At 48.0% G+C, this 26501-nt stretch overlaps 1 protein-coding gene across 5 annotated transcripts in view; it reads right to left on the bottom strand.

The window, feature by feature from the left end:
- The window catches only part of rtel1 (regulator of telomere elongation helicase 1), a 190574-nt gene that overhangs the window by 50108 nt on the left and 113965 nt on the right, over positions 1-26501 (bottom strand). For all 5 annotated transcript variants that reach the window (XM_038803195.1, XM_038803196.1, XM_038803197.1 and 2 more), the window contains 3 exons: positions 25198-25344; positions 23163-23278; positions 20416-20539 (listed from right to left, as the gene is read on the bottom strand). In XM_038803195.1, coding sequence (XP_038659123.1) covers positions 20416-20539; positions 23163-23278; positions 25198-25344 — 387 coding nt within the window. The remainder of the gene's footprint in view (positions 1-20415; positions 20540-23162; positions 23279-25197; positions 25345-26501) is intronic.

Raw genomic sequence — 26501 nt, 5'->3', positions numbered from 1 at the left:
TAATAGATATAGGACAGAGGTCAGAGGTGGGTTTTTTACGCAAAGAGTGGTGAGGCCGTGGAATGCCCTACCTGCAACAGTAGTGAACTCGCCAACATTGAGGGAATTTAAAAATTTATTGGATAAGCATATGGATGATAAGGGCATAGTGTAGGTTAGATGGCCTTTAGATTTTTTCCATGTCGGTGCAACATCGAGGGCCGAAGGGCCTGTACTGCGCTGTATCGTTCTATGTTCTATGTTCTATGTTCTATGCCGGCGTTGGACTGGGGTGAGCACAGTAAGAAGTCTTACAACACCAGGTTAAAGTCCAACAGGTTTGTTTCAAACACGAGCTTTCGGAGCACGGCTCCTTCTTCAGGTGAATCTTCACCTGAAGAAGGAGCCGTGCTCCGAAAGCTCGTGTTTGAAACAAACCTGTTGGACTTTAACCTGGTGTTGTAAGACTTCTTACTTAAAATATTGTGTAATTGGTATTTTAAAATGGAAAAAACACCTCCATTTCAAAAGAATTCATAATTTCTCTCAGAAACATCCTTGAACATTTCATGTGCAATGCGTTTCTTGGAAACTTAATTACTGCTGTTCACAGGAAAACATGACACTCATAGAATCCCTACAGCGCAGAAGGCGGCCATTTGGCCCATCGAGCCTGCACTGACCCTCCGAAAGACAACCCGACCTAGGCCCACTCCTTCAACCATCCCGTCCTATCCCCATAACTCCCCAACCTAACATGCATCCCTGGGCACTAAGGGACAATTTAGCACAGCCAATCCACCATACCCGCCAATCTTTGGATCGTGGGGTAAACTGGAGCACCTGGGGGGGGGGAAACCCACACAGACACGGGGAGAATGTAAAAACTTCACACAGCCAGTCACCCAAGGCTGGAATTGAACCTGATCTCTGGCGCGGTGAGGCAGCATCGCTAACCACTGTGTCACTGCCATCCCTGTAATTTACATCGCACAAAGTTCTGAAAATGGCAAATGGCTAGCTAACTTGTTTTGTGTTACTGTCACAACATCTGGACAGCCTGCTGTTCTTTTTATAGTATCATGACATCTTTAATGTCGATCTAAACTACTCTACACACAATCCAATATAGGTTAAAATATGGGACCAAAATATTGCTTTCACTATATCACATTAAGCAACATGACTGAGAGCGGAATTCAGCCTAATGATAAAAACTAGACCATTGACCATTGTCGCTTAGCTGTGGGCTCTTGACAACAATTTTTCAGGAGGAATCAAGAAGTTCAATGCTGAAAGTGACACTTCACAGCACATTTAAGTAATTAACAGCCAAGTATTACAAATTGTAACTTTAAGAAACTGCACCCCAGTCCAGAACATTAGTCACCACCAGCACATGATGGGAATTGACACTCTTCAAGATTTTTCCATCAGTTAAAAGAGAGCTACTCCCAAATGTTGAGGGGCGAGGCAGGAAACAAATCAACTTGTTACTTGGTTTAAGCCAACCCAATGCAATGTTAAAAAATCACCATTCTGAAAGATAGATAACCCTCTTTGTCCTCCACCCATCTTGAAGTTGGTACATGTTAAAAGGGAGTCAGGAGGAAGTAGGAGGAAAAAAAATACAAATTACCAAATAAAATCTTGATTTTCTCATCACTGAAGTAAACTTAAAAAATGTTTTCTGAAAGACTGAACCACTACACATCAATTAATTAATGCACTTTGCAGAAATGAAATCTTGAAGACTTGCAATATCAAACATAATAAAAATGTGGCGAGTCAATGCACCTTTCTGTCTTGTTGCTGTTATGAATACATATTTCCAAGAATTATGCTTTTTTAAAGAGGATGTTACATTTTTTTGGACATCTTCTTAACAACTGGCCTGTTTTCCAAAAATAGGTTATATGTTTTTTTTAAAATAATTTTTATTGGAATTTTTTGAAAAATATACATCAACAAAACAATAAGAACAATAACAATAATAATAATAAACACCCCCCGGCACCTGAAGCAACGCATATAACAAACCACCTCCCCCCAAAATACAACAAATAAATTAACAATAAGCAAATTAACTTAAACACTATCCCCCTAAACCCCCCCCCCCCCGGGTTGCTGCTGCTGCTGACTTAGTTCCTTATCGTTGAGGCAGAAAGTCGAGGAAAGGCTGCCACCTCCTAAAGAACCCTTGTACCGACCCCCTCAGGGCGAACTTGACCCTCTCCAACTTAATGAATCCCACCATGTCATTAATCCAAGTCTCCATACTCGGAGGTCTCGCATCTTTCCACTGCAGCAAGATCCTCCGCCGGGCTACTAGGGAAGCAAAGGCCAAGACATTGGCCTCTTTCGCCTCCTGCACTACCGGCTCCACCCCAACCCCAAATATCGCGAGTCCCCAGCCTGGCTTGACCCTGGATCCCACCACCCTCGACACCGTCCTCGCCACCCCCTTCCAGAACTCCTCCAGTGCCGGGCATGCCCAGAACATATGGGCATGGTTCGCTGGACTCCCCGAACACCTGACGCACCTGTCTTCGCCCCCAAAGAACCTACTCATCCTAGATCCGGTCATGTGGGCCCGGTGCAGCACCTTGAACTGGATGAGACTAAGCCTCACACATGAAGAGGAGGAGTTCACCCTCTCCAGGGCGTCCGCCTATGTCCCCTCCTCAATCTGCTCACCCAGCTCCACCTCCCACTTAGCCTTCAGCTCCTCTACCAACGCCTCCCCCACCTCCTGCATTACCTGGTAGATGTCAGACACCTTCCCATCCCCGACCCACACCCCCAAAAGCACCCTGTCCCTTACCCCCGGCGGGGGAAGCAAAGGGAACCCCACCACCTGTCGCCTAGCAAACGCCTTGACCTGAAGGTACTTGAAAATATTCCCCAGGGGGAGCTCAAACTGCTCCTCCAGTTCACCAAGGCTCGCGAACCTCCCGTCAATAAACAGGTCTCCCAACTTCCTAATGCCTGCCCTGTGCCACCCCAGGAACCTGCCATCCATCTTCCCTGGGACAAACCGGTGGTTCCCCCGCAGCGGGGCCTCCACCGAGCCCCCCACTACCCCCCTGTGTCGCCTCCACTGCCCCCAAATTTTGAGGGTAGCCGCCACCACCGGGCTCGTAGTGTACCTCGTTGGAGGGAGCGGCAGCGGCGCCGTTACCAGTGCCTTCAGGCTCGTGCCTCCACAGGACGCCATCTCCATCCGTTTCCATGCTGCCCCCTCCCCATCCATTACTCACTTACGTACCATCGAGACGTTAGCCGCCCAATAGTACCCAGAGAGGTTGGGCAGCGCCAGCCCCCCTCTATCCCTGCCCCGCTCCAAAAAGACCCTCCTTACCCCCGGAGTCCCGTGCGCCCAAACAAATCCCAGAATGCTGCTGTTCACCCTCCTAAAAAAGGCCCTCGGAACGAAAATGGGGAGGCACTGAAACAAAAACAAAAACCTCGGGAGCACCGCCATTTTGCACTTAAACAAAAACAAAAACCCAAAAATAGGGTATATGTTCATTGTAGACGGTGAGCAAACTGCCTTTTCTGAGAACTCACATGACTTCAGCTAAATGACCAGCAAGACACCTGGGGTGAAAGCTATTGTTTATTTGAATTTTAACTGCTGGAGAAAAAAAAACCGTCTGACGGAGATGAGTTTCTGTTTCAAATTTGTTTTTTTGGACTTAGTTTGGGAATAAACAGAGAATGAGAAGGTTTCCCACCACGCTTTCTCCCTGCTTTGCCAGAAATTCTGTATGGCTATCAGTATCCAGTTACAAAATTTCAGAACTGTCTGTGTTTGGAAACCTGAGAAGCTAAGACAAGAGAGAGAGAGAGAGAGAGATGCCAAGGACATTTGATTCTGCTTTGTTTTCCTCCACATCAAAGCTCCTTTGGAAAGAACCTCCAGACAACTACAGTGACTTCTTCGCACGTAGGAACAGCAGGTTGACAGTACCAAAATCCTTCAAACTTTATCTTTTTTTCATAAAGTTTTCCCATTGTCCAAAAATTTTTTTTTTCCCTTGAAGGCTAACCTCTGCAGCAAACCAATTTATTCTGTTCCTTGTCTATAGGCATGTGTCTGTGCGTGTGTGTTTAGGTTTGATGTCTGCATGTGCATTGGGATTTAATGCTTACTTGCACATCCATATTACAAGTTGTATGCTAACAGCTTTTGCAACTTGCTTTTTAATCTAAGCTTTGCTTCATAATAACTCAATAATTCTTACTATGCTGAAAGAAGCCTGATTAAAGTCTCTTTTATTCTGGGTTTACCAACAGCAAAACCAAACCACTGACCATTTTGATGAGTGAATTAGACATTCATACTTATGGGGTGGGATTCTCCGTTGGCTGACGCCAGAATCGAGAAACGTGCTTGGGCAGAGAATAAGCAGATTTGATGCAAATCGCAATTCTTCGTCACCTCGACAGCAGCATCAATGCATACCTGATGCACGTACAGTAAACACAGTTTGTCATAAGCTGGCCCAGCCCGGTATTCTCCGAGGCCTCCGTGGTTCTCCTCCACTGATGGGCCGAGTTCCCGACGGCGCGGTTCACTTGTGCCTTAGAAAACCGTGAAACCGGCCACGTGGCTGATGAGGGAGAGAGGAGGTAGGACACAGAGAGGAGCGACTGTGGACTGCCGGTCTGGACATGGCCAGTCTGCCTGGGGTTGGGGGGGGGGGGGGGGGGGGGGGGGGGGGGGGAGATCCTTGCCAGGGGGAGGGGGGAACCACCTTGCTGCGCACCCACTTTGGCCCCTGGTTCTGCAGAGTGACACCGGCCGTATGTGCCAGCCGGGGGCACCGTATAGCCCGGTGGACCTGGTTCTGTCCGGGTTACACACCATGCTAACAAGCCCCCCCCCCCCCCCCCCGGATGGAGACGAGCCACACAATAAGTGGAGGAGGAGGAGGTGCCAAATGAGGTCTTGTGTGTACCGGAACCGGCTGTCATTTGAGGATCTGCCAGACCGTGCATGCCATCATAGAGTCTGGCTAAGCAGAGAGACAGTGCGACATATCTGCCAGATGATGGCACGCATGGCACCACAGGGGTATGAGGGAGGACACCCGCTCCCGGTGGCCGTCAAGATAACACGATGGGCTCCTTCCAGACGCAAAGTGGGGATCTGTCAGTGTGGGGATCTCACAGACCTCTGTGCACATGTGCATCCGCGCCCTCACGGAGCTCCTATATGCCCAGGTGGCTCAATACACACACTTCAAATTGGACAGAGTCCATCAGCCTGCCCGGGCAGCAGGGTTCGCCACCATCAACAGGATGCCCTGGGGCCAGGGGGTGATCGAAGGGATGCATATATCCCTAGGGGCACCTGTAGATGACAGGCCGCTCTACACAAACCAAAAGGGGTACCACTCTATGAATGTGCAGCTGATTTGTGGCCATCAGCTGCACAACATACACGTCCGCACCCAATAGCCCGGCAGTATGCACGACGCCTTCATCCTGGCACGATCGATGTTTCTTGACATGTTCGAGATGCGGCCCCCCCCCCCCCCCCGGGCTGGGGGATTGGTCCCTATCTGGAGGATACAGATCGTCCCAAAGACAACAATGCCGATACAGCGACCAGATCCGTATGGAGCGGTGTTTGGGCCTCCTGAAGATGCAGTTCAGGTGCCTGGTCCGCTCTGGAGGGGTACTCCAGTATGATGCTGAGAGGGTCGCCCGCATCGTGGCGGCCTACTGCATCTTCCACAATATCGTGCAGCAGAGGGGGCGACGTGCTGGACGAGGAGAGGAACACCAGGAGGATGTGGGGGAGGGGACGGATGGTTCCCAGGCAGTGCTCCAGGGTCAACGCGCACAGGATGCTCTGAACGCCTCCAGGTTCACCAGCTGGGGAGGGGGAAAGAGGAGGACTGGCCAGGGGCACGGACACCGCATCCCACCCCTCACCACCACCTGCAACTCCCTCCATGCTACATAGATGCCGCACTACTGGGTCGGGGGAGTACCAGTGGGTCTAGTCCATGGGATGGAGGATGATGACAACCCGCTCTGCGATGAGCTCTGGTGCGCCACATTATACGGCAATGCTCCAACTCCTGCCCACGGTAACACTGTCCACCATCCACCTAGGTGATCTCTGCATGCGAGCTGGCAGATTCCATCACACAATCCCACCAGATCACTGGAGTGATGGTGGTGGAGACGGTCGGAGGGGGAACCCGGGCCACCCACAACGTCCATCCATTCAACCCCCACTTCTCTGGCTAACCCAGACAGCCGACCCCTTACACCCATGTGACAGAGCACAGAGACAGGTTGGGCAGCACGGTAGCATGGTGGTTAGCATAAATGCTTCACAGCTCCAGGGTCCCAGGTTCGATTCCCGACTGGGTCACTGTCTGTGTGGAGTCTGCACGTCCTCCCCGTGTGTGCGTGGGTTTCCTCCGGGTGCTCCGGTTTCCTCCCACAGTCCAAAGATGTGCGGGTTAGGTGGATTGGCCATGCTAAATTGCCCGTAGTGTCCTAAAAAGTAAGGTTAAGGGTTACGGGTATAGGGTGGATACGTGGGTTTGAGTAGGGTGATCATTGCTCGGCACAACATCGAGGGCCGAAGGGCCTGTTCTGTGCTGTACTGTTCTATGTTACAGTGTTAATACGCGCTTAATGTGAACAAATATTTACAGGTTTGTGCCTTAGCCCCTAGAACTGAACAGTGCCCTGCACCCGTGCCAACTTAACTAGTGTCTAACTTTCTGTTCTTAGGGCCATAAAGCTACGTATAGGTCTCTCCTCCAGATGGCACAGCAGAAGTGGAGGCGGCCTGCTGTGATTCCTTCTCTGTGGAATAGGTCCCCATTGGTGGAGTCTCCTGCTCTGCCCGCTATCTATTAGATGCACCAGGGACAAGAGGGGAGGGGGGAGGTGCTTGAGGTGCTGCGTTGTTCCAGCATCTCTCCTGCACAGGAGTCACCGGCATGGAGCCCATCACCTCCTCCTCTTTTGGGGTGACTGATGGCCCTTGGGCTGCGAGCAGAGCTATCCCCTGAGGCTCTCCTGCCACCTGGTGCTGCCAGTCCTGAAATCCCACTCTGGTCTTGACCAGGGTCCACATGCTCGCGGCCATGGAACACAGGAAGTGGCACTATCACCATCTGGGACTGCGCCACATCACCCATTGACTGTGCCACCACCCTCTGCGTTTATGTCACATCAGCCAGTCACTGTGCCACCTCCCTCCGGTACTGGGCCACCTCCCTCTGCGCAACATCGGCCAGGGCCTGGGCAATTCCGATGACGTTCCCAGCCATGGCCTGCTGCGATTGGATCGCCGCGCTCAGGAGCACCGCTGCGATTTCCAGGTGGTTCTGGCACATGGATGCTGTGAGATGGCCAACCCTTGTCTTGCCCAGCGCCCGCACAGAATGCCGCAGACGAGGACATGCTGATTCATAGCCAAAACCGTCGCCTCTAATGCTTCCACTGTGTTGGCCTGGGTGGCGCGCATTGTTGGCACCACCTCCTGCTCATGGTTGACACTTCCAAATGCACCTGCTGGATACTCACTGACAACGCCTCATCTATTCCCTAACTCTGCGACTGCATCTCCACGATTGATGGGACTGTCCGTTCCAGGAGCCTAAAACCAGTCTGATTGGCAGCTGCCCTCCAACCGAGCACCCCCTCCTGCAAACCAGAGTGTCCAAGGAGCCTGTTTAGTAAAGTGCCCAATCGAGGTGTGTGTGTCTGGGATGGTGGAGGGTGTTGGAGACAGCCGTGACTGGAAATCACGGTCATCCTCCGACTCAAGCTCTGGGGTGTCCGGAGTCTCGGGCGGAGAGCTGGGGCGGCATTCTCCCCTACCTGGCGGGGCTGGGGGTCCCAGCGTAGGGGAGTGGCGCCAACCACTCCGGCTTCGGGCCTCCCCAAAGGTGCGGAATTCTCCGCACCTTTGGGGGCTAGGCCCGCGCCGGAGCTGTTGGCACCACGCTGACTGGCGCCAAAACCGGCACCAGCGGCCTTTCAGGCCCGCTGCCAGGGCTGGACGAAAGGCGCATGCGCGCTGGGGATTCTCTTCTGCCTCCGCCATGGCAGAGGCCGTGGTGGCGGCGGAAGAGAAAGAGTGCTCCCACGGCACTGGCCCGCCCGCCGATCGGTGGGCCCCGATCGCTGGCCTGGCCACCGTGGGGGCACCCCCCGGGGTCCAATCGCCCCGCAGCCCCCCCAGGACCCCACTCACGCCGCCGATCCTGCCGCCACCAGAGGTGGTTCAAACCTCGGCGGCGGGAGAGGCCTCCCAGCAGCGGGACTTCGGCCCATTGCGGGTCGGAGAATCGCCGCAGGGGCCTCGCCGCTCAACGTGGCGCGATTCCCGCCCCCGCCAATTCCCGGGTTTGCACTCATCGCCGTTCGGCTCAAGGTGGGGGCTCCGGCTGTGGCATTGTTTGGGGATGGCAGGTGGATCCGCCCCATCACCAGCCGGCCCTGTAAGACACAAGATGCATGAGCAGGCCGGGAGGGAGGTTTGGTGATTGCGGGCGGCCTCAGTGGCCAATGCACCCGGCAAAGCCGGGCAATATCGATATCGTTACCGGCATGTGGTGCAGGATGGGGGTTCTGCCGCCTTCCAGTGGTTGGGAGGGGGGGGGATGGGTAACGGGTGTGTGGGACAGGGGTGGTGCCAGGTGCACAGTACTATCTATTCACCCTGGCCACCCTGAAGAGGTTGTGCAGTTTGCTACAGCATTGCTGGTCGGTTTGGACAATGTTGCCCACGGCCCTGACAGGAACTGCCACCTGCGCCCATGCACGGCGAAGGCTGGCAGCCTCCTTCCAGGGCTGAGATACAGGGTCATCCTCCTCTCCTCCACGACGTCCAAGAGGGTCTCGAGCTCTGCATTCATGAATCTTGGGGCTGCTCTCCTCAGTGCCATCTTGTTGGCTGGGATGTTGTGTGTGGGGAGTGAAGTGTGTATATGCGGCTGTAGTTTGTCAGCCTCCTGAGTGTCAATTGCGAAACCGGAAAATCCCGCACCATTTCTCATTACGATTGATTGTATTCCACGTGTTGCCGGCGCTAGCCCCTTAACGGTAGAGTAATCGGTCCAGGTGGGGCGCCAGTTTTGCTGTCATGAAAGTTCACGTGTTCTGTGTCAGCATCAACACAGTCTCAGAAACGTAGAATCCTGCCCATGGTGCGACCGGTGTAGTAGTGAAGCTGGAGAAACTACGCACTCCTCCCATCCCGGTCAAACACTACTGAACATGAATATGTCAAAAGCAGCAATGTTGAGATATGTGCCTTATTACACTATCTGTAAAAGCAGAATTCTCTTTATCGTTAAGAACACACCAGTTTTAGACATAGACATAGAATTTACAGTGCAGAAGGAGGCCATTCGGCCCATCGAGTCTGTACCGGCTCTTGCAAAGAGCATCCTACCCAAGGTTAACACCTCCACCCTATCCCTATAACCCAGTAACCCCACCCAACACTAAGGGCAATTTTGGACACTAAGGGCAATTTATCATGGCCAATCCACCTAACCTGCACATCTTTGGACTGTGGGAGGAAACCGGAGTACCCGGAGGAAACTCACGCACACACGGGGAGGATGTGCAGACTCCGCACAGACAGTGACCCAAGCCAGAATCGAACCTGGGACCCTGGAGCTGTGAAGCGATTGTGCTATCCACAATGCTACTGTGCTGCCCATTTTGCTGCAATAGACTCCAATATACTCCAATCATCATTTGAAACATTGTAAGTTGCCAAACAGATGGCTTAAAAATGGATACATCCCCAGGCCCAGATGAGATGTATCCCAGGCTGCTGTGTGAGGCAAGGGAGGAGATTATGGGGCTTTTAAACTAATTTTGAAATCCTCCCTGACCAGAGGAGAGGCACCAAAGGACTGGAGGGCAGCTAACATGGTAGAATTATTCAAAAAGGGAAGTGGAGAAAAAGCAGGTACTTACAGGGCAGTGAATCTAGCACCAGTGGGAGGGAAATAATTGAAAAATATTCTGAGGGACAGAATTAATCGCCACTTGGATAGGCAAGGATAGTCAGAGTGGCTTAGTTGAGGAAGTGAGCAAACGAATAGGATGGACAGTAGGACCCTGAGGGTAATGTGTTCACAGACAGAACAAAGGGATGAGCAGAGCATGGCTCGGGGGATGGTAGCCTCGTGGAGAATAATGAAAAGGATGCCGGGTAAAAAATGAGCCCAGGATAAGTGAGCCAATTAGGATATATGACCAGGTCAGGAGGTGTGTAAAATGACCAATGGGAAGTTTGTATGCGAATCTTGATGTAATTTGAAGTATATCTCCAGTGTTCCTTTGTTTGACAGTCTCTTAATCCTGGATGCTGCAGACGACAGTATGTGTGTCCTGCAGGTCCTATGGATTGAGTCAGCCTTGCAAGTTAGTTATAAATAAATGATATGATACCTGCAAATCCATCTCAGATTTTATTGAATCTAGACTGACAGCAAATTAATCAGGGATTAACATTTGGTGCCGAAACCCGGGATTCTCAAGAATCTTGCCTTTCATCTGCGAAATCAGAATTGGACTGCTCTCGGAAGGGGAAAGAGGAAAATGGGCCCACGATATGGCTGGATAAAACTTGCGATATTGATTTTCCTCTGTCTCGTATTCTGCTAACAGTCTAATCACTCGCATTTGATCAGGTGAGATTGTCTCGACGAAATCAAAGGTCAGTCTGATGGATTAGAAGATTTGATTTCAGTCATTGCAGGTACGGCTCAGTTTTGGAATGAGGCTAACAGTTCAGTTGGAGTCTGATGGTCACTCAGTTGCATGTGAGTAGCAAATTAAAAATTGGTTCTATTAAATTATACTTTAATTCGGTTAAGGTCTTTAACGGATTGATGTGATGTCGCTAAAACAGTTCAGTAAAAGACCGCTGATGGAATGTTGGTGGACAATTCAATTCCGTTCAATTCGAATCTGACTAAAATTGGTTAAGGTCTGTATCGGGTTGATGTGATGTCGCGAAACAGTTCAGTGAAAGACCGCTGATGGAATGTTTGCAGACAGTTCAATTCCGTTCAAATATAGTTTCGGGAAGATATGGGTTGTTTGAATGAAACAGAATTGGGTTATAAATGACTTGGGTGTTGATGAATGAACGTATAAGGATTTGAATTCCTTTTGTCTGAATGGAGATCTCCAATGAATGAATGAGTCTGTTTAATAAGAATGTGATATCCTCTGTTCCTAGTTTTGTGAAATGTTGTGTTTTAGGAGGTATTAAAGTGAGATTTAAAACGGGGTAAGTATTTGAAAGTTCTTAAGTAACTTAGTAATAATGCTTAACATTGTGGGAGTTAATTAAAACATAATTCTCAGGAAGAAAACAAAAAGTGAAATCAAAATGTATAAATTGGGATTTGTAAATGATTAGTTGCAACTCGGCATAGTCTTGGCTGCAAAAAAAACAAATAATAAAATAGTTTCACATCACTTAGAAGTTATAAATGGCAGGCAAGAAATGTGCTCAGCACTAAATTGGTCTTCGCATCAACACAAAGAGAAGTTTTACTTCCAAGCCGTCAGCTCTGTGGAGCTGTCCGGTTGAAATTGACACGGCACAGCTCCACCAGGGTCCTAGTGCCCGATGCATCGCTAGAAAGTTACTAGCAGAAGAAATGAAGTTTAGAGTGTTAAATACATTGTAGAAGGAGCTTTAAGGAATGAAGATATTAGACCAGAAGTTAGAGATTACATTATAGATGGGGTATCAGACAATAGAAACATTAGACCTGAAGTTAGATTAGGAGAATTACTTGCAGCATCAGGAAATAAGAATCTGATGACAGGGAAAGATTTAAAAAAATTAAGATGATGCAGGAAAAAAAAAGAGGATATTAAAACCAATTGATGACAGAGAGGAAGTGTGGGTGAAATTACCGAATAAAACCACAGGAGAAGTAATCAAAAAAAAAAAAATTGGGGTGAACATACAATTGTATTAGAGAACCATGGCGTCTGGAGCAAAAGAAATTATGTCAGAATTTTAAAAATCTGGTCAAATTGAACAAATACAGAGGAATTATGATACTCCATCGGCAGCCTACGGGCAATGAGCGTAGGAATGTAATCAGTCAAGATTTAAATGTATGGAATGATAGAACAAGGGCGGTGCTTAATGGCCCTCAGTTTAAAATGGTTCACAGTGAGCATCGGGAAACCACAAGTCAGGATTGTGGGGCATTCTGTAGCCCGATTGTTTGGACTGGTAGTAGTCATATGAAACCCAGGAGACGGTCGGATACTGAGTATTCAGGAGAATTGATAATGCATTTGCAAAGACAGCGATGGGATGCTGCAGCCCCCAGGGAGATTTGGGGCATTCAGTTTTGTCATGGTTGTTTTGTGGAATATCAGGCAACTTTAATGATTGAGGTTTGTGACCACAGGGGGGATTTTGAATCCAAGAAGTGTCAGTGTAAGTGGGATAGATTAATGACAACGTGCAATTACTGCAAGGATAATTTGGCCAACAACAATGTGACTCTAAAAGGCTGTGCAAGCTTGTAGACAAGTGCCAGACTTATGGTATCGATTTGTGAGGAAGCACGTGGTTTATGCTGTTGGGAAGACCTGGAGATGGTACTTCTGGAATATCCAAGCACGGATAGGAAGATACAAATTAAGAAATAGGGCCCTCTCCGACTTTGACCTGTTCATTTTAGTTTCAGATGAAGCAATGATAATATAGATGAAGAACCTGAACAACACTCTGCAGAAGAATGTTTCAGACAGTATGGGAAAAAAAACTAATGATACAATTGGCTACATGTTTGAGGGAATTGAATGATAGAGCCCGGAAGAAAAACCTTACGGGTTAGCAACAAATCAAAATATCAAATTATTACTGAATACTGAAACCTCCGGTCAGACATCTCTAACGGGACGTTAGCTGATGGGTGATCTGTGGTCTCCAGGAGGGACGTATTACGCGGAGGAGTTATTAAGGGTCTCGGCAGACAGCAGCGACTGACGAGGAACCCCCGTATTTTAAATGACAGTAGTCTGGAACAGTGCATCTCAAACTATCTGATGTGGCGTACCGGCAGTTTTTTCCAATGTGCCAGGGACCGGTGAGCGAAACAAGCCAATCCAGGATTACTGTCTCTTTCTTTTCTGGAAACACTCCAAATACCGGCACCGGTACGCGTACCACACTTTGAGAGGCACTGGTCTAGAATATTGGCAGCTTGCTGCCGCGAGGGGAAATTTGTAACCAATATAGTATTGGAGAGTATAACAGTTATTACAGATTAAATGTCCTGTAAGTTGTTATGTATAAATTCAATTGGGTTTTTATTGGGTGTTTATGTACGGAATACCGGCTCAGTTAAGTTCTGATAACGGGCCTCATTTTATTGGACAGATCAACAAGGAGTTCTGCTCCCAGTTGGGCATACGCCAGCAGCTAGACTGTGCGTACAGACCACAGGCGGCCGGGTTGGTTGAGAGACACAATCAGACCCTCAAAACTAAATTGGCTAAATTAAGAACGGACACGGGACTGACATGGCTTAAGTTGCTCCTTGTTGCCCTCATTCAGCTGTAGGTCACACCTGCAGGATCGGCCTGGCTCTCTCCTGCCGAGTCTTTTACGGCAGGCCCATTAGAACACCCTGGAACCTGCCTGTTCCCAGATTGGTCCAGTTTCACCATCTGACTAAAGAAAGGACTAACTATGTTCTAGCCCTCACTAACGCCCTCATGGAGCTCCATGGCCAGGTCCGCGCAGCTCACTCGTCACCGTCCCTATCACATAGCTTGCTCTCAGTGCAGCCTAGTAGTTATGTCATGGTCAAAAAAAAAATTGGACTCGGAAAGGGTCAGAGCCACGATGGGAGGGGCCTTTCCAAGTTCTCCTTACCACCCCCACTGCAGTTAAAGTGGAGGGGCGGAGTGTTTGGGTCCACCTCCACCACTGTAAAAGGTCGGTCACTAATCTGCCTCCCTTCCCCAGCGCTATTTTACAGGTGTGAAGCATGATGGGGTGGCTACACACCACCTGTGTGATCTTCGGCATCGCCTCGCTTGGAGTGACATCGGCGGCGGAAATGGAACAGGGGAATATCATCTACATCTGTAACCCCAACCGAAGTACCCGGATATTTCACCTCTGCAAAGGTGACATTCTTCGCTGCCCCCATATACGAGGACGTGGTATGGACTCGTGGAAGGTCATCAGGTTAACGGACCATGCAGGACTTATGAAGCAATTGCACCGGTCCCAACGATGGGAAGGGAAGACTGCATGGACATTGCCTTGTTTTGGAGTATATGTAAATTTGATTTTGGATGTGTTAACCTTGGTGCCTTACAGGTAAAATCAGACTGTGAGGAGGGGGTAGGAAGAGGTTGTGAGAGAGAGAGAGAGGGACTAGACAGAGGAAGGGCTGTGTAAGGAGGGAGGTACAACTAGACGTAGGTTATCAGGAGATGTACTTAATTTATTTAGGACCCGGAATGAGGGAAACCTGGACCGTATGAATCTCTTCTACTAGATCTACCACCGCTTGTATGGCCAGGGGCGCGTTGTCTGCTACCCAAACCCCACATCGGTGTCTAGGTTATTTTCTGTTTCACCGCTTTGGGGCACTCCCCAAACTGTGGTTCATTGTCAGAGTTCCAAGCCACCGCCCGAGCAATTTACCTTTCCCTACGATCCGGGTGCGGCCCCACCGGCTATTTGCCTTCCCCTTCCTCGGGATAATTCCCACTCACAGCAGGATAAGCTTTGACGGTGGAGGGCGTATATACCTAGCCACTTCACTCCCAATAGAGACTCCCGGTCGTTCGAGAATTGTTTCAGCAGTGAGGGGTACGGCTGTTTGCTGGTAGAGATGAAAATGAATATAACATGTCTGTTCTCCACTTGTACTGATCAAAAGTGTTGCATAACCCTGACATCAGGTCAATGCGCCTGTTACAATGCCATTTGTGTCCCGCTGACGCTAGGCATCCAGCTCCTTTGTGGCTGGGCGAATGTCTCTCATATCACTGTTGGGTCTAGGGCGTTCCACATTGCTATGAGGCCCGAATGGGCGTTCCAAAGCTGGATGAAATGGGCTACTGGGGGTTCCCTGCTCAATCAATATACTGATTGTGATGCTAGCCTGTACACGGAGCAAGGATACTACTTTTTCTTTAATGGTACAGCGACCAATGTTTTGTCACCCCCATTTCCCCGCCAAATTGCTATCGGAACTCTAGTCCCCAACACAGTCCCCTGCCCCACTGAGTGGATACTGCACCATAAATTGGCATGCCGGTCAGTCTCAGCCGAATTCTGCGAAGGCTAGAAGAAACCTCAGGTCCTAGCACCCAACCGGGGCCACTCAGCCGGATGGGGAATTCTGAGCGCCTTGACACTGGGGGGTGTGGGGGGGTTCCTTGGCGGTCAACGATAGGAATTATTTTATTTGCGGCCTTACCATCCTGGGAAACAAAACATTAGGGGCCCTCGGGGCAATAACCAGCGAATTATCTCAACTCAGGTTGTTTGCCATGCAGAACCGGTGTGCTCTTGACTATCTCGCCTGCATCTTTGTGGGCCTGGCCATCCTTAAATGCATGATGGGTAAAATGCAGGTTGCGCTGGAACAGATAGCCACCCCTAGAGTCTTGACTGTTAGGATCCACGAGCATGCAGCGGCCGATGGGGTGCTGCAATAGGATTTAGAAATGCAGCAACGAGTTTTCTTAGCTGAGGGGCCATAACTACAGCTAGGAATGATGGGTTATCATGAAATGATAAAAGGAGGGAATGAGGAAGTGAGCAAACGAATAGGATGGACAGTAGGACCCCGAGGGTAATGTGTTCACAGACAGAACAAAGGGATGAGCAGAGCATGGCTCGGGGGATGGTAGCCTCGTGGAGAATAGTGAAAAGGATGCCGGGTAAAAAATGAGCCCAGGATAAGTGAGCCAATTAGGATATATGACCAGGTCAGGAGGTGTGTAAAATGACCAATAGGAAGTTTGTATGCGAATCTTGATGTAATTTGAAGTATATCTCCAGTGTTCCTTTGTTTGAGAGTCTCTTAATCCTGGATGCTGCAGGAGACAGTATGTGTGTCCTGCAGGTCCAATGGATTGAGTCAGCCTTGCAAGTTAGTAATAAATAAATGATATGATACCTGCAAATCCATCTCAGATTTTATTGAATCGAGACTGACAGCAAATTAATCAGGGATTAACATAGTCAGGATCAGGAGATGATAATTGGGTGGATTCTTCATTACCCAATGACGCGATTGGGATTCCCGATTGGATGGAGAATGGACCATCCCCCGAAAAACAGGATTGCCCCACCAGTGGCCACAGCGCGCTACCCTGCCCCAGTGTGAGGAAGCAGGCCAGCGATTTGAGCCTATTTCAATATAATTAACATACTGGAAGCCTGATTCACCCCCAACCCCTTACACTGACCCCCACATGGGGAAATCCACTGGGCAGGCTTTGGTGCAAGCTTGCCCAGCATGGTCCTGTCACAGTGGACCTTGAGGTCAGTGGGGTCAGTACATAACTGTGGTGCCCCTCAACGCCCATCGGAAGGACCCTCTTTCCAATCACAATGCAAATCTTTCTCCCCCCCCACCCCGTTGCCAAATAGAGGCATCCAACCCCACTACAGGAATAACAAGCACCCCCACCACCTCCAACAGCACACACAATGGTGACCCGAATGCCTCCCCCACCGACCCCCCCCCCATCAATGTCCACCCATCCTTCACTGACCCCCTCGTCACTCACCCAGCCCCTCAAAGCAGAAACCGCCCACCCCCATCAGCCCGCCTCCAAGCTTGGGATTGCGCTGCCTGCTCAAATGGCATCGATGTCTGTGTGTGGGGGGGGGGGCGAGAGTTATTTTTTAAACAAAGATCAGGGTGCCCTTTAAAGATAAAGCCTTGATCCCTGTGGAGTCAGCCGTGCTGGCTCTGTCAAGTCCCTCCCTGCCAGAAGATCGGAACAACCCATGTCCCCAGATTTTCTGTAGACAGAGAATCTGATCTCAAAACTCAACTGTGTATCTGGGGAGATACACACCAGTGTTCAGTTGAACCTCACACTCTGGATGTGGTTTTCCCTGTTAGGTTTCCAATTCTCGCGAGAGGGACACAACGGGATTTGCACCGGCCAGCTTGCAGAATGAGATGTTCCCAGCCCATGAACCTGATTTTAATTCATTTAAATATATTTCAATATAATTAAATGTCTCCAAACCGAATCTTCCAGCCCCGTGTGATGACCACCAGTCCCCTTGTCCCACCGCTAGCATGACATCACGCCGATGCGAATCACGATTGGATTTGGATTTCAAAAACCAGTCATGGTGATCACGCCAGGGTGGGGAGGGGACTGGAAGCGCTGGGGTTGAGAGCCAAGGCTGGACACTGCCACAGGGCACTGTGTGGGCACCAAGAGAGGACAGTGCCAGGGGTCAAACTCTTCTCCATTATGTGCGTTGGGGGATTCGCCCAGAAGCTTGTGTGTGGGGCGGGGTGGTCTTCTCCGTGACTGGGGGCTGGGAGGGAAGCATATTTTTAAACACACCCACTGCTTTTTTCTTGACAAAGTGTCAGAAGGCCTGGACAGACAACCTAACTGCGTTTCTGGGGAGAAACATGCCGGTTTTCAGTTAGAACCTGACACTTTGCTATTTTTTCAGAAAATTCCACTCTCAAACTTTGGGAAAATTCCGCCCAATGACTCTACGTGATTAAACTGTTTATGCGTCACTGTCTGAAAAATCTACTTATTCAGGCAGGGCCCCTCTCTTTAATAACATTAGAATCACAGCCTTTCTAGAGGCCAACACTTGCACAATCTGCAGTAATTGCAATACTAACAACTTATTCATGCAGGAGGGTCAAAGCATATTCCTGGATAGAATCATTTCAACATGATCCAAAAAACAAAGTCACAGTTTGTACTTAACATTGTTGGTGCTGACGATTTACTGAAGTATTTACTTCACAAAATACGGTGGAATCTGCCAAGACCTGAAGGTGGTGGTGTTCCAATGCCCCTCCTGCCCTTGGCCTTCTATGTCGTAGAGGTCATGGGTTTGGAAGGTGCTGCAGTGCAACTTGTATATGGTACACAACAGTCACTTTCAAACCCACGGTCAGGTGGATCGTGGGCCGGTGTCGGGAGGGCCATAGGGTCCTGCGTCAGGGCATTCCCGATCGTGGGGCCATGCGCTGTGGCATTCCCGATCACAGGAAGTAGTGCCCAACGGCGCAACAGGCTTTTAAAAATGGTGGCCGATATTTGGCTTTCAGAATGCGGCCTTTCTGCGCATGCATGCCCCCTCAGCAATGCACAGGCCCCAAGCCTAGCGGGGCAGAACGCCTCCTCCTGATATCAGCGTGCAGGAGCAGTTTTTAAAAATAAATAAATCGCTGGAATCTTCCTGTCTGGAGTGGCGGCAGAGAGCAAGTCATGCACCCCGGCGCACAAGAAATTATTCCATTTTGCAGCTGCCAGCAGTGCTGGTGTGAACTCCAGGGCCTCTGATGAACAACCCATGAAGAAGAAGCTGAAAACAGCAACAAAGCAGCATAAAGATGATTACTTGAGGTATTGGTTATTAATTGTGCCACTGCAACTCAAGATTCAATGTTCATGTGTGTTCTCTGCAGGGAAGCACTGACAAATGAAAGTTTAAAATCCTCAAAATTTCAAAGACATTTGAAGACTAAACATGGCGAGTTTGAGGACAAACCTCTTTTTTTTTCAACAGATGTGGTGAGATCTCAAATCATCAGCTGAAGTCATTATCAGAAATGTCACATTGACTAACAAAGCAAGTGAGGTGGTGAGGACCAAGCAGACTTATCTGTCACATTAAAGGTAAATGAAAATGGTGGGTCGCAAAGGTCGGCCAGCGTGGGTCGTGAAGGTCAGCCGGCGTGGTAAAAATTGGTCCCGGGCAAAAAAAGTTTGAAAAACACTGGTGTACAGTGCTGACATTGAATGTCTGTGGTGCAGGAGTGAATGTTTAAAGTCGTAAATGGGTTGCGAATAAAGCGGGCTGCTTTGTCCTGCATGGTGTCCACCTTCTTCTTCTTGACTGATGTTGGAGCTGCATTCAGCTTGGCAAGTGGACAGTATTCCATCACACTCCTGACTTTTGTCTTGTAGATAGTGGACAGGCTTTGAGGAGTCAGGATGTGAGTTTCTCATCGCGGAATTACAAGTCTCTGCCCTGCTCTTATAGCCAGAGGTTCATGTGGTTCATTCAGTTAAGTTTCTGGTTAAAGGTACCCCTAGGAAGTTGATGTGGGTCAATGCAATTATAGTAATACATTTGAATGTCAAAAGGAGATGGTTATATTTTTCCTTGTTAAAGATGGTTCCTGCCTGGTATGAGTGTTGCTTGCCACTTATTAGCTCAAGAGGCAAGTAAACCTATAATCAAGCTGATTTCATTAAGCTAAAAATATATACAGAAACAAATAAATTCTTGCAAATAAAACATTTGTCTCTTCAGAAGGATGTTTGCATGGTGGAAAAGCATTATGACCATGAAAAGTACAAAAGCAGAGTGGAGATGATAAAGATCTACTGCCCTATTAACAACTTGGCACATCATAAACATGGGTCGTGATCTAATGGAAATGTTCTAGGTGCCATTTCAGGCATGTTTGACTGGGAGTTCATCCCTGGCACTGTCGGCGTGTTTCCCACCGCTATTGAACCACACTTGTCACTTTTTCAGGCGCTGGGGAGTTTCTCTCCAGGCTAGCCCACGGAGAAGTTTTTTCCATCACGGAGGAGCTGAACTCATTGGACAGACCAGATCCTCAGAACCGAGCCACCATTTTGAAAGGGTGCCCCGATGTCTTGGTGAGTTTGAACGTCCACCACGCTCCCCACCGACAGGCAATATCACCCCCACATACATGGACATTAACCAGAGTGAGGAGACCTCGATATAGGGTCGCTGAGGACTCGTCCTTTTCAGGCCTTCCCACGCCCCCTCTCGGGCCCATCCCCGTCTGGACCAATTCACCCTCAACCTTCCGGAGGTCCCTTCATACCCACCCTTCACTCCCTCCCTCATCCCTCTTTTCATGGGCATGATCCCCCTTCAGGTCCTGATTCTTGGCAGTGTCAGACAAACACCCTGGCATGGCCGCCCTGCCAGTGCCACCAGGGCACCTTGGCAGTGCCAGGGTAGCAGTGTCATGGTGCCAGCCTGTCAGTGCTGTTTCATAAAACACCTAACTAATCCAGGAGGCCATGAGATTTCAGGTAACACAGCACACCTCTTAAAAAGAAAACACCTTACAACTGATTGCCACCACCTTTTATTTCTTCCACTAGTGTTAACACCCAGAGCATTTTACAGATTAAATTTTAAAATGAGATACTCACTATTTTTTGAGCAATACGAAAAAATTGAGATACATCTCGAATTAAATGTCCAAAGTTATCATACACTTTGACATGCGGTCGCACCCATGATGGCAACTGTGACCTCACCTCAGTGCCGACAAATCTAAAAAGGGACAGAAAGTAGAGCAAGAAAATAAATTCCTAATCAACTTTGGAAATTAAAATCTGGTTGACACCAGACGTAGCTGCACTTTTGAGTCAAGGCTGTCCAGCTAATTCTCAAGTTATCTTCCAGTTTCACGTTACAAGTGAAAAATAGAAATTGCAGCTGTTGAGAAATGTGTCCACAAGGCATCATTTCTCATCCGACGAACTCATGCATTTCAATAGCAACAGCCCAAGCAGTTTCACTGGTCCAGTTTATTCAATGTCAATCTTCATTTCTCATGGCAAAGGAAAGCCTACCGAGAGCAGACAATGAAATGGAATTGTGGCTATGTTCCAGAATAATCTTGTTGTATCAGAATCACTAAAAAAGAACTGGCAGAGGGACAAAAGGAGATAAACTCACTTCACCTTCCTTTGAACTTGTAGTGCTCATTCCTTCAGATCCTGCCTATTGTTTCATCCTGTTCCTGTCCCACATATATCTTATGTCAACTCCATTTCCCCTCCTTTTGTCCAGTCTCTTGCCACCTACTGCCGCGACTTTATACAATGTCCTACATCACTTTGACGGTTTCTTGGTCCTAATTAGGTGTCCAATCCACCTCCAGCCCCCAAAGAAAATTACCTGGTAGCTCTAAGTTTCTTCCTTGAACAGAGGCCCGACTAGTCCCAATCCATCACCTTCTGCCTGGCTCTCACTTTGAAAAAGCTATTTTTTAAACTTCAATCACTTTATTCAAACATGGGCTGGCTTTTTTGAGGGAGATATGGAACATTCCTTATTCCAGTCCTGGTCTGGTTCCCTCCCTCAACTCTTTTTCGGGTACACTGATACTTAATTAGTGCTGCCGTCAGCTTTCACCTTGAACTTGAAAATTTAATTTACTTTGTTTTCATCCTTCTCTCACCTTCACCTGGCCCATCCCCGACTCTTCCCTTCCTTTGCTAGGTGCCTATGTCTCCATTTTCTGGGGGTAGGTAATCAACTAATATTCACAACCACACAGACTTACACAGCTACCTTGACTACATTTCCGCTACTTCCTGCAAGGACTCGATTTCATCCCTTCAGTTTCGGCATTTTCATTGCATCTTCCTTTTTCTTCAACTGAAGATTCCTCCCCCAGTGTGGTTGTCAAGGCCTCTCCACTGATGCCAATTTATTTCATGCACTTCTCATCTCATCCCTTCCCGGCCCTCCTGGAACCAAGATAAGGTTCCGCCTGTCCTCACCTTCCATCCCACTAGTCACTGGATCAAATGGACCATCCATTCTGCCAGCTCCCGCATGATTGATGCCACCACCAAACACCCCTCCCCTTCAGCATTCCAGAGGGGCTGTTTCCTCTGTGACACCCTGGTATACCCCTCAGTCATCTCTGAAATCCCCTCCATTTCCTATTACATCTTTCTTATCTCATGATAATAGGACTGAGAAGAGGAGAAATGTTGTGAACCTTTTGAATTCTTTGTGTAGGAAGTTGATATTGCCCCGTCATTGAATGTATTTAAGACTGGACCAGAAAGATTATTGATCTCTCAGGGAACCAAAGGGTAGAGGGAGGGAACAGGAAAGCGGAGTTGATGCTCAAGGCCAGGCATGAATGTATTGAATAGAGGAGCAGGCAGGAAGGGCCTTTTGGTATATTCCTGCTCCAATCTAAATGTTCTTGTAGATCCTGTATACACTCCTCATGATGTGCTCTAGTCTATGCAGTGAAGAACAAATGCTGACCTGGTGACCAATTTGCAGAACACCTCCAATCTACAAGCACGACTCTGAGCTTTCTGTTGCTGGTCATTTTAATTTTCCACCTTGCGCCTCTAGACCTTTGTCTTGGCCTACTACACTGTTGGAGTCACAAAGGCCTAGAGAGATGACGGTGCTTGACGACATGGGACAGCCCATTTTGGTGGAGAGCAACAGAAAAGCAGCAGAAAGTTAAAACTCAAGAACAGCACAGTGGTGCATAAGTAATGCACGCCCTCAAGTGGCAGAACGAGAATTTGAATCTAATTCTCCACAGGTGAAATTATTCTCATTAAGAAATAAATAAACAGACAAATGATCGCACTTCTTTCTCATATACCTGAACACAATCTTCCATACATTTAGTTTCCGTATATTGAGATTACTAAACATTGAAATAGAAGAGATGAAACGCTTGTCATTGAATTTACAGTGCAGAAGGAGGCCATTTGGCCCATCGCGTCTCCACAGGTGCTTGGAAAGAGCACCCGACTTAAGCCCGCGTTTCCACCCTATCCCGTAACCCAGTAACACTACCTAATCTTTTGGACACTAAGGGGCAATTTAGCATGGCCAATCCACCTAGTCTGCACATCTTTGGACAGTTGGGAGGAAACGGAGCACCCGGAGGAAACCCACGCAGACACTTGAAGAAAGTGCAAACTCCACACAGTCACCCGAGGTTCCCGGAATTGAACCTGGGACCCTGGAGCTGTGAGGTAGCAGTGCGAACCAATGTGCCACCATGTCGTCCATCACAGAAATAATGCTCCATTAGGAATTAGCCAACAATGAAATCAATTCTGAAACGATTTATTGCTAGTATTATTTTATAGGAAAACAATTGAAAAAAATCTTTTGCACACACCTATGATCACACAGAAAGATGGCTCCATAGTCATTTCGGTGACGGATAACCCTGCCGATGGCCTGGTTGACGGCACGGGTTGCTTGCTGCCTGTACCATTCTTGTCCAGATAAATTCTTTTGAAAAAATGTCAATGTTAACTATGGTTCATCCTTTAATTCTTTCCATAAACATTTGTATCTGAACAAAATGCCATCCTCAATTGCATACCTTTTTTTTGTTGCAGGTATGAACGACAAATTACTCAATCCAACAGATGTGACCAGCTTTGTTTTGTTAATCTACTACTTACTTTCTGGAATAATTGCTACCTCGAAAAAAGAATTACCTCCATTTTTGCCACATCCAGTGTGGTGCCAGCACTAGAAACACCTTCCCCTTCCCTCTCAGCATTCTGAAGGGACCATTTCTCCTAACACCCTGGTCCACTCCTCAGTCAACCCCAACACCCCCTCCCCTTTCCACGAGAGCAGAGATGCAACGCCTGCCATTTTAACTCCTCTCCTCTCATCATTCAAGGCCCCCATCTCTCCCCTTTCACGTGCTGAAAACTGTTATATCATCAGAACTTTTAATGAAATGCCGTCAATTTGAAACGTTAAACTGTGCTTTTCTCTCCACAGATGCTTACCAGCTGAAGTTACCAGGTGAAACAGCAATTTATTTGCATTTCTGTCAATTTTGTATAGTTATCGCTGTGTATGATGTGGTCTCTTCTACATTGAGATGGCCAAATGCAGACTGGGTGACCGTTCTGCAGAACAACACCATTCAGTCCACAAGCTTGACCATGGCCACCCTGCTAGTTTAATTCTCCCCCTTGCTCCCACTCTGATCTCTTTCTCCCTGGCCTTCTGTGGTATTCCAGCGAGGCTCAAGGAAAGCTTGAGGGACAACACCTCATCTTTTGATTTGGAGGCCCATTGCAGCTGCCCTCCCTCAACAGTGGGTTCAACAATTTGAACCTTTTCACTCCTTTTTCTTTGCTGGTTCTGGTGTGACATTTTGTTGTTATTGCTGTTCAAGATTCTGGAATTCACACCTCTAGACATCTCTTTAGTTTATTTAAATAAAAGCAAATTACTGCGGATGCTGGAGTCTGAAACCAAGGAGAAAATGCTGGAAAATCTCAGTAGCTTTGACAAAGGGTCACCTGGACTCAAAACGTTAGCTCTTTTCTCTCCCTATAGATGCTGCCAGACCTGCTGAGATTTTCCAACATTTTTTCTTTGGTCTTTAGTGTATTTGTTCCATTAGCGCTCTTTCGGGCCTTGTTCCATCGATACTTGTTGTTTACTCACTCCTCGCTTCCACCCTAACACAGAACTTCCCCTTTGTGACCGTACCTCCCCTCTTCCGCGCGCTTAGAACGGTTCGATCATCAGAATTTTTCATGAAAGGCCGTCAATCTGAAACGTTAACTCTGCTTTTCGCTCCACAGATGCTGCCAAGACTTTCCAGTCCATTTTCCATTTTCATTTCAAGTTTCTAACATCCACGGTGCTTTGCTATTGCCCAAAATGTTTCAACTGCCTCAGCAAGGGGGGGTTAAAGTCATCGTTGCTGTTTGAACAAGCAGCCCAGTATAAACATAATTAATTTTGTCAACTGGGCCAGGTCAAAGCTCATATGATTCTGATTATTATGTAGAACAGACTGGCATTTTCATTGGCACTTGTATTCCACATAAAAGCACATCTTTGAATAGATCTAGTTCATCAAAAGCAATCAGCGACATTCGTACTGACTGGTGTGTGATTTATCCGTCAAAGAACACATTAAAATATTTATGTATCATTAAAACAATCAAATTTGGTTTACAGACTATGCTCACATAAACCTAATGCATCTGCAATTTTGACAAGTGTTCAAAGGGAATATTTAGAACTTTATGCAGATTTAATTTACAGATTAGTGACCACCATCAAAGAAGGTCATCAAAAAATACCAAAAGCACAAAGTAAACCCCTCAACCAGATGCTTGTTAAAAGAACAGATCTACCAAACAATTATATTCTTTTTGTTGATACAGTACCCGAACATTTCCAACACATTTTGATCTAATTTCATCAAGGAATTGCATCTTTAGCACTACTTTAGGGTCCATCCGAGGTGGAAATGGCAAACCAGTGACGATGACGCCTCGCCCATTCGTGTCTGCAAAATCCAAGCCTTCACTGGCCTAAAGAACAACAGATACAGCAATGTAACACATGTCTTTGCAAATTTCCAATAAATAAACATTTGTATACATAAAAATAAAATGACTGGGGTCAAACTGCCCAAATTCACTTCACAGCCAATCGTCAATACCTGCAGAATCAAGAAAATGTCATGCCATCACGCTGGCTTGGGTTCAATGCAGGATGAAATGAATATCATAGAATTTACAGTGCAGGAGGAGGCCATTCAGCCCATCGAGTCTGCACCGGCTCTTGGAAAGAGCACCCTACCCAAGGTCAACAACTCCACCCTATCCCCATAACCCAGTAACCCCATCCAACACTAAGGGCAATTTTGGACACTAAGGGCAATTTATCATGGCCAATCCACCTAACCCACACATCTTTGGACTGTGGGAGGAAACCGGAGCACCCGGAGGAAACTCACGCACACACGGGGAGGATGTGCAGACAGTGACCCAAGCCGGAATCGAACCTGGGACCCTGGAGCTGTGAAGCGATTGTGCTATCCACAATGCTACCGTGCTGCCCATATGCGCTAACCCACTGCCACAAATATACACCTACGACCAACATTTTGCATAAGGGCTGTATTTGGTTTGATATAATTTCTTAATCTTATGAAATCACAGAACTATATTACCTTCCATGACTTTATTGATGTTATTGATGCCACTTCAGGCCATTGTAGCAACGTTGTGGCAGACTAATGGACTACCTGAACCAAGCATGGACTAAAGGGTACTGATGCCAAGTTTTCAAGCACTCTTGAATTTATTTTCCAAGTCCCTCAACCCCCCCCCCCCCCCCCCCCCCCCCCCCCCGTCCTACCTCCCTACCAAGCTCTCCTCTATGATCAAGCTTTTTACCACTCTGCCTCATCGCATCAAGGGTGGCACTGTAACACAGTGGTTAGCACTGTTGCTTCATAGCTCCAGGGTCCCAGGTTTGATTCCCGGCTTGGGTCACTGTCTGTGCGGAGTCTGCACGTTCTTCCTCCGGATGCTCCTATTTCCTCCCACAGTTCCGTACCAGCCTCCCCGAACAGGCGCCGGAATGTGGCGACTAGGGGCTTTTCACAGTAACTTCATTGAAGCCTTCTCGTGACAATAAGCGATTTTCATTTCATTTCAAGTTGTGCAAGTTAGGTGGATTG

Source organism: Scyliorhinus canicula, chromosome 7 (assembly GCF_902713615.1).
Source record: "Scyliorhinus canicula chromosome 7, sScyCan1.1, whole genome shotgun sequence".
Taxonomy (NCBI): Eukaryota; Metazoa; Chordata; class Chondrichthyes; order Carcharhiniformes; family Scyliorhinidae; genus Scyliorhinus; species Scyliorhinus canicula.
This window is presented reverse-complemented; position numbering and strand designations above follow the sequence as displayed.